We start from the raw sequence: 9,181 nt of genomic DNA, 5'->3' as shown, positions 1-9,181 counted from the left end.
TCAACAAATAGCTTACTACAGACTATCATATTGCCATTCAAAATGCAAAATATTACAACATAGCAAACAATACGTAGTACTTAATAATAATGTACAAGATGCTAACTTGTCTATAGGAAATATAAGGTTCATATCTAACAGATGATAACAATTTAGAAGAGCAACCAGAGTGGAGCATATACCGAAGCAACTTCATTGCAGACTACGAGCCTTTTGCATGTTCATCCTTTCTCGGGTAGCCAGTAACTTCCTCAGAACAAATAGAAACTAGGTAATCACATCGAAAAAAGTTTACAGGATGTACAGAATAATACATGATCATGGTATCCCTCATGAACTTTCAACACTCTTCCAGTGTCCTTTGTAATGGCCAGAGTTAATAGCAGTCCCGTCACTTCTTGAGAATCAATAACAAAATCCAGAATCTAGCACATCAAAAGAAGGGCTTCTCGTGTACGACCTAGTAAAGACAATACAGTGGCAGCAATATGATGACCAGTCAACCCTGCACGCGTAAGCTGTTCGTTTGGAGATGCATGTTCTATGTAGGTATCCGGTAATACAATTGGTCTCCACTGCAAGAGTCACAGATATCACAAATATAAGAGCGCTGACTGCATCCGCTCAAGGTTAAACACTTGAAATAGGATATGCCATTTGCACAACAGAAGCAGAGATGTGAAATAAAAGAAGGTGACAACACATTGCTCCAGCATTCTACTTTAGGAAATTTATATTGTGTAAACTTGTTTCCACAAGTATAGGCTTCTCACCGTACCCCATTCAACATCACTTTCCCTATACACCGTGCCACTCTATCTTGGTATCAATAAAAAAATTGAGCTGTACAAGTGCCTCTAAATTTGTTTTGACATGATACAAGTACAGCACGCGGTTTCCTAGTATAGAGGTGAAATGAGGAAAATATATCCTAGCATGCAAATCCCATGGCTCAAACTTGCTATCTCATTTATGTATATAACATTGGTAAACCAACAGAAACAGTAGGTCATGGAACCTTAAAAGTCATTTCACTCCATAAATAATCATTGATAGGCTTGGAATTGTTAAAGCTAAAAGCAGAGGCTTCTACAGGCGATAACTGAGTAAAATCAGAGTAAGGTCAAGCACTTAGCTCTGTCGGAAAGAATTCCACAAACATAGATCATGTAAAGTTCCTCAAACATAGATCATGTAAAAAATAAATTTAAACAGATGTTGCCTGTGGGGGGCAGGGTTAATTAATTAGCTTAGATTTTATCAATAAGAATTAACAGAAAAGCAGTTTAAAGATTTACCTTAACTCTTCCATCAAGCTTCCCATCAAGTGCAATGAATTGGGCAACATGGGACCCAAATCCTCCAACAGATCCTTCCTCTACAGTAATCAGAAAGGCATGATTTTCACAAAGATCCCTCACAAGCTTAATGTCAAGGGGCTTGCAGAATCTTGCATCCGCAACAGTAACTTCTACTCCTAGCTTTGAAAGGAGGGACTGAGCCAAAAGGCAGTTCTGAACCATGGCTCCATATCCTAATAAAGCAACATCTTTACCTTCAATGAGGACTTTCCCCTTGCCAATCTATTCTACAGAAAACAGTTCACAACTAAGGCAATGGTGCACAACACTTAAAATTATCAATCACATCAAATACAGAAATAAAAGTCAAACATAAAATAACCTATGTTAAGGCAGAAACATAATCAGCAGTAATAGGGATATGAGACCAAATGGTCTAAACAGAATAAAACAGATGCATCGCCAATCTATGTTTAGCAATCTATCTGCAGTATTTTACAGGAGATAAGAAAGTGGAAGCAGTAATTTTACATATCAGGTTTTTCAACTAATTACTGTGCTCATTTGATTGATAAAAATAAAGCACACTTTCAGAGTGAAGTAACTACCTCAATTGGCGTTCCACACTTGGGGTTATCTATGCCAACTATAGTGCCTCTGGGATACCGGAAGCACACTGGTTGATCATCAATTTGTGCTGCAGTGGCTACCATACGAGCAAGTTCAAACTCATCAGAGGGAGCCATCACAATCATGTTGGGCAAGCAGGACATGAAAGTTACATCAAATGAGCCAGAGCACACCGGTCCATCAGAACCTACCATGCCTGCCTTTGTGATAGCAAAACGCACTGGAACTTTCTGTCTATCAACATCGTGAACAATCTGTCAACAGGAGAGACAAATGAGCACATGTTTTTCAACTCCCCTATGACCAATTTGCAGCCATTTTTTATCATTTAATTTTTAGCAACTTACAAGAAATCAATGTATCAGGCAGCAAATAGTAATTAAATGAAGGCTAAGGCAAGGCATCTTAAGACATGGTAACGAAGGGTGAGCCAAGACATGAATGAGATGATTCCAGGCACCAAGTAGGTTTCCTTGGGCCCTTTGGGAACCCCAGGAAGGACCTCGATGCATGATCTTGCCGGGTCCAAAAATGTTCTCTGGAGGCCAAGTTTGAAGGCTATAATACACAAAATCGGACTATTTTTTGAGATTTCGGGACCCGGTGTCAAAAATTCAAGGGGTGGTAGGGGATGCATCCCGGGGTCATACAATATTGTTTGGAACCATTTATGGCCAAGCGCCCACACTTGTCCCATAGTCAAGCAACTGTCATGTTTTAGTATCTTTAAGATAGGAGGCCTAGATGAGTGAGTAATAATAAGCAAAAGATTAGACAAAATGCAGGAGAAAAGGGGAGGGGGAGGGGAGACAAGACCTGGTCATAAGCTCGCTGTAGGAAAGCAGACGGAATGATACAAAATGGTTTGAGTCCTCCACATGCTAGACCAGCAGAAAATGTAACAGCATGCTGTTCGGCCATTCCAACATCGAAAAACCTATCTGGAAAGTTCTCTTGGAACAACTGAATTGATGACTCCATCCTCATGCCTGCATGAACTGCCACTATATCCTTGTCCTTCTCTGCCTCCAATGATAAAGCCTCTATAAAGTAGTGGTCATATGTTTGAGGGCCAATTCTAGATATCAATGAATCAATATCACTTGAGCCTGAAATGAAAAGAAAAGGACAAGCATTGAAAAAACGTTGGCTATTATGGCGATTTAAAAATTATATGCTGTTACTGAATAAGACTATCGGCTTTGATTTCCCCTGAACCATTAAAGTATTGCCTTTATTAAAAGATTGGAATCTGGTATATGCAAGTGCATAAACAAATCTCTAAGTCACTACAACTATTTTAATATTTTAGGAATTGTTAAACAACTTGAGCGGAGAATGAACATCAAGGATTCCATCATATACCAGTTAGTAAATGTAATCAAGATCCACATCTTCCTCAAGTTGCGACATAGTGTGCTTTTCTTCATTGCATATGATCTCAACTAGAGTTTTTGAGAGCATGAAAACATAGAGAGTATTAACAAATTGAAGTCCTTAAACAACAGTGATAACCTGACAGCTAAAAAAGGTTTAACTTTCCTCATTGGTTGGCGCATGCACGAGTATAAAGAAAGAAATTTCAAGTGTTTTTCAATTCAGAAACCTCCACTTAACCGAGTATTAACAAAGTGAAAACGTAATATTTACTCAATTGAAAATCAAGATGTTATCAATTCAACCATGCTAGCAAAACAAAGCAAGCATCCATCTCTATTAGTGTAAGCAAACAATTAACACGTGTCAAAGAGTCAAAACAACATTATTGTATTGTATTGTATCACAGGCTAAAAAGCTGAATTAACCAAGACCAAGAAACTGATTAGAATATAACTGAGAAAACTCGTCAAAGCATCAGACGGAATCATCCTGATAGATATGCATACATATAGAATCCAGCCATAATGTACAAAACTGATGTTGAAGAGCAATAAAGGTAACTACTGAATAAATTACCTTCATCAAGATTTTCCACTGTTTCACTCATTTTCTTAGGTTGTCCAATGTTTTCATCTGTCATGACATGAATCAATACAGGGCCCATAGAATCCAACGAAGCTACTTCTTGTAGCACACAAATTAGATCTTCAACATTATGCCCATCTACTGGACCAATGTAGTACAGTCCTAACTCCTCAAAGAGTGTTGATCCTGTAGGACCCAGCATACCACGGGCATACTCATCGACTTTGGCAGCCCATTCATACAAACCTTTACCAACTCTCTTAGTAAGACCCTAAAGGAATATGAAAACAAAAAACTCATTAATATAACAATGGAACAAAATTAAACTTGAATTTCATCGAAGCAGGGGATACTAGCTCATTCTCTTAAAAATTGCTCAGTTTATTTTTAGTAAGGACCACCAAGAGAACCATACCTTAGCAACTTCTCTGAATCTTCGAAAAGTTTTGCTGGATTGCACCTTGCTCCAAGAACTAGAGAGTGCAGTAATTGGTGTCCTGGAATCCTCATCAGGCTTAAGATGCAAAGAGTGGCGACTATCATTTAAGATTACCACCAAATTTGAATCTAAGTATCCAGCATTACTCATTGCCTCGTAGACTTGACCAGTAGTAGTTGTTTCATTGCTGATAACAGAAACTACACGCTCACGTTTCCCTTTGATATCTCTTGCAACTGCCAAACCTGAAATATAGATGGATATAATGAAGGTGTGGTTATATATAGCAATATTTTCACTTTTCCAGAAATAAGCATATCTATTAGGAAGAAAATTTAAAATCTACCAAGTCCTGCAGAGATACTGTTGCATCCATGAGCAGCACCAAAGGGGTCAAATTCACTCTCAGAACGGGATGTATAACCAGAAAGTCCATTTTTTTGTCCCAGCGTACTTATCAGAGATCTTCTTCCTGTGAGTAGCTTATGTGCATACGTCTGCTCAAATGCAGAAGGCATCACATTAGTATAAATATGTATTGAACTCTCTTCATAGTATCACATCTCAATTATCTCAAAATGGAAGAAACGAAAACAAACGGGAGCAACAGAAAGCTGAGCCAAAAAAATTCCATAATGATAAAAAAAGGGCCTGATAACTCACTTGGTCTCCTATATCCCACAAAATCTTGTCCATTGGTGCATGAAAAACATAATGAATTGCAACAGTCAGCTCCACCACAGACAGACTAGCTTTTAAATTTTTTTGTCCTTTTGATACCATGAAAGAGAGCTCTCCACGGATTTCATCAGATAATTGCTTCAGCTCCTGTTGCACCAGGATTCTAATCAATTGACATAAAACTTCATTTTACTGCTTGTTTGTTTTCATCTTATAAAGACACTAAGTTTCAATATTATTATTCATAATTGTACCAAATGGTGTAAAGAAAAAGGTACCATGACTTCTCAACCTTTGGTGACAAATTTTTCATGTTAATGGGGTTTTCAACCATATCAAGTATAGGTGTAGGCACTTCTTCCCAGAAAAAGTCACTGTTATTGGCAAGAGCTCGAGTTCTTCCTGCAAATCCCTGCATTCAAGAAGACAAGATATATCACAAAGCACTCTGTATATAAACGGGTGTTGTTTAGTACTTCACTTGGGGGTTGGGGGGGGGGGGGGGGGAGCATCATAAAAGTTCACAGTAGTCCGAAAACTAACAAGAAAAGAAAAACCGAACACCAAAAAGTTTATCCTAAAGGCTAAAAATAACAATATTTAACAACATAAATGCTATCATATATATACACTTTGATTTTATAAGATGACTAAAGTCTTCTTTTAGGACTATGGTTCCCTAATGCAGTTAATTGAAAGTTATATCATGCGGAAATAAACACAGGAAACGACAAAAAGCAACAAACAATGATCTTACACCGAAAGTTATATCAAGGCTCTCAAGATCACCCTTGGTCCCGCAAGAGTTCCACACCCAACCTAATCACTAAAGGTAATCAAAAATCCTTATTGAATCTTCCTCATTTTTGACCCAAAGTCCCAAACACTCCATCTTGTCTTTTTACCTACCTATATATGCGCGTAAACACTTAGACTCTTATTACAGCTAGTATAAGTAATACTAATCAAAGTCAACTTCTTATATATTGATTCGACTAGGAAATAGCTAAGATCCTAAAGCTATGAAATTGCCAACTAGAAACTTTGATCACTTGTTGCTTCTTGTCTCACGGGACAACACTTTTCACAGCCCAACAAGTGCCAACCACTTCATGCAAATAGGCTGCAGCATAGAAGTGGCCCAAATTTGTAGCTTGGCTCCAAGACCCAATACCCACACAATACACAACAGCTTCCATAACCCAACAATTTCCCAATCTGAAGACTTGTTTCCAAGAAGACACCCATTTAGAAGAAAGCACATCACCGTTGCACATCCACTTAAGGAATCATCTTTCTTATTCACCAAGGAAGATACAACTTGACCAACAGTAACAGTCTACAGCTCTACACCATGCAAGTCATGGGACAATGTTCCCAAGTCCCACACAGATCAGAACACATTATCGGACTCGAATTTCCTTGTTTCCCACACACAACCCATGTGTAGTGCCCTCACCCACAAATCCAAACAATTACCTGAGCGCGATCATATGTACCCAAATCGCACCTTTATAAAAACTCATTATAATATCCTTGTCATTCAACCGAATAACGGAATACAACATGCTTCCATAAACTCACCCTGCAAGGACACGACAGCCTGACTCATGCATGACAACCCCATCATTCAATTGAATATCATCTTCCTGATGCAATTTACCACTCGTTTGAGCCATGACGACTGATGGCAAATAAGACTAGGAAAAATGAAGAGTAGCCCACTAACCCCGTATGGCCGTATGTTTGTCAACTTCCTATCAATCTTCCAATGTAGCGCCATTTTCCCTTCCACACACACATGGAACATTCCCCACATTCCTTTCATAAGCTTTGCATTCTAAAGAATACTACGAACCAACTCGCCTACCCACACTTGAAGTTTGTTTCTTACTTTATCCAAATCTAATTTATTGGTGGTACATACTCTTCAAGTCCAAAGGTACTTCATTGTCAATAATTCCACCCCATGCCCTACCTATCACAATGTCAATAGTCCACAATTTTTTGCAACAGTTATAGGATTGAAGTTACAATAGCCAAAAATGACTTCTTATGGCTGATAATCTACACTTTATACTATAAACGGAGTATGAATATGAAGCAATCTTTAGAGGGTGAATTCCGATAAATTTTATCCTATAGAACAACAATAAGATCATATGTTATCAAGACTTCCATACTCATGTCGAACACGACCATGTGTTCAAATGCTATATCGGCAATATCACCAAACAATTCCATGTTTTTGATCAAATTGAAGCATCAAGTATTCGCGCCAATGTTGGAGTGTCTAAAATGAAGAGTCTAAAACAGAATTACTAGAAAACAACTGTTTTAATATCACCCTAAAAGGGTTGCAACAACATTAATTAGTGCAATCTTCTGATGAAAAGAAAAAAACCTCCATATTTATGATAATTCAGCAACTTTATAAACATTATTACACATAGAAAAGAAAAATTGTATGAATGTATGATAATACCTTGAATGTGAAGCTGGAATTTAAGGATGAACAGGCATTATTTCTACAAAACTCTAAATTGGATTGATAGCTGAAGCTTCTTGATTCCAATTTATGAAGAAAATCTTTACAATTTCCATGGTTTTGAACAGAAATTCCAACTGGGTATTCAAGATAAGCCATTCCCATCTTGAAAATCAAACACCCCACAAAAATTGAACCAGAAATTCACCACCAAATTGCCATCAAAGTACACAAGTACCCATCTTCTCAGCAGAAAATCGAGCAAGTTTAATGAAATTAATAAGAACTTTGAAGCCCACAAATTGAAATTGAAGTGTCACAAATTATGACAAAGAAAGAGTTGTAGTGGTAGGTAGAAAATGAAAGGGTACAAGTTTGAGTGGAAACAAATTAAGCACTATCAGTTGTATAGTGTTCAGATGATATTGGCTGTTTCTATTGCCTAGAGCTGGATGGATAGAAACTTAGCACGTTGCTGTGTACTGTTGGGGCCTGCTGATGACCTTACGGTCTTACCTTGGCAATTGGATTGTTCGGGTTCTTTTAAAGTAGGACTAGATTTATGTTTGGATCTATTTGGGTAGGTCACATGGAGTAACTCGGTTGAGTATGATTCGGGTCCAATTAGAATTACTCCCTCCATCCAAAAAGAACGACCCATTTGGCCAAAACTTTGTCCCAAAAAGAATGACCCATTTGCATTAAAACACCACCAATTTGCAACAATATTTGTGTAAAATTAGCTTCCCCATATAAAAATTTGATTTTCCATGTTATTTTATTACTTTCTCTCTCTATTTTTTTACAAACCCCATGTAAATTTATCTTTTCAATATACTTTTACTTCTTTTTACTTAACTTTCTTAATACCCGCGTAATCATCCCAAATGGATCGTTCTTTTTGGGACGGAGGGAGTAGTTTTTTTTTTTAGCAATTATCAAAGGAAAAATACGTAGTAGTTTGTTATGATTATATATTAAATTACAATAGAGTTTTATGGTTTTCTATTTTCTGAAAACAGTAGTCCATATTTATTTAAATTCTATTGCTAGTTAGCTGTTGAAAATCCATTCACAATTGTTAATATGAGTCCAAGTCGTTGTAAAATTTATGCTTTATTTGGTTTAATATATATTTGAGTAATCGAGTATGAATTTTTTTTACACCTCTAGTTGTTAGAACATCAATATTCAATAGTGCGGAACATCTTAAATGGTGATTTTTTATTGCGCCCGTACTTTACGTCATTATTAACTCATTATCACTTAAGAGTCACCTTTGTAGGTTTTGTACAGCTTTTTTTATATGCAATCACATTTAAAACGTATCAATAAGTTCAAGTTGATGTTTTATGCTTAATTAGCAATATATAAGGAGAAGGGCCCTACCGGATCGGAACCTCTCACTGGTCCTCCCGACTCGGGTTAGCGGGCTAGGCACTTTGGAAGTGATGGGGAAGGGGAAGGGGAAGGGGAAGGGTAAGGGAATCACCATTCACCACCCCAAAGGAGCCTCTAATGGAGTTTGATCCCACAACCTCTTAGTTGTGAGATACAAACTTGACCACTAGAATATGCTTGGTGGTATTCAATGTCTAGTTGGATAAGAGTTTATATACTAGTATATTGTAATACGTATAATCTATTTGTTCTTCTGTGTAAGGATATAAGGATATT

At 37.3% G+C, this 9,181-nt stretch overlaps 1 protein-coding gene across 3 annotated transcripts; it reads right to left on the bottom strand.

Moving 5' to 3' along the window:
- On the bottom strand, nt 1-7,982 carry LOC145641570 (putative 1-deoxy-D-xylulose-5-phosphate synthase, chloroplastic). 3 transcript variants are annotated; one of them, XM_081692416.1, is made up of 10 exons: nt 7,502-7,980; nt 5,309-5,428; nt 4,999-5,163; nt 4,682-4,832; nt 4,312-4,580; nt 3,888-4,167; nt 2,748-3,040; nt 1,910-2,185; nt 1,299-1,583; nt 1-575 (listed from the first exon to the last, which is right to left on the bottom strand). In XM_081692416.1, exons 1-10 carry the CDS (start codon nt 7,667-7,669, stop codon nt 426-428), a joined length of 2,157 nt encoding a protein of 718 aa, XP_081548542.1. In that variant the 5' UTR covers nt 7,670-7,980; the 3' UTR covers nt 1-425. The 3 variants fall into 3 exon arrangements, with proteins under 3 accessions (XP_081548542.1, XP_081548543.1, XP_081548545.1); XM_081692417.1 differs by having other exon boundaries at nt 5,295-5,428; nt 7,502-7,528; XM_081692419.1 differs by lacking the exon at nt 1-575 and having other exon boundaries at nt 1,382-1,588; nt 7,502-7,982.
- Between the last annotated feature and the right edge of the window lie 1,199 nt (nt 7,983-9,181).

The sequence above is a fragment of the Chenopodium album genome, chromosome 8, assembly GCF_948465745.1.
Source record: "Chenopodium album chromosome 8, dcCheAlbu1.1, whole genome shotgun sequence".
Taxonomy (NCBI): Eukaryota; Viridiplantae; Streptophyta; class Magnoliopsida; order Caryophyllales; family Amaranthaceae; genus Chenopodium; species Chenopodium album.
Note: the sequence above shows the minus strand (reverse complement) of the source record. Positions and strands in the feature narration are given on the sequence as shown.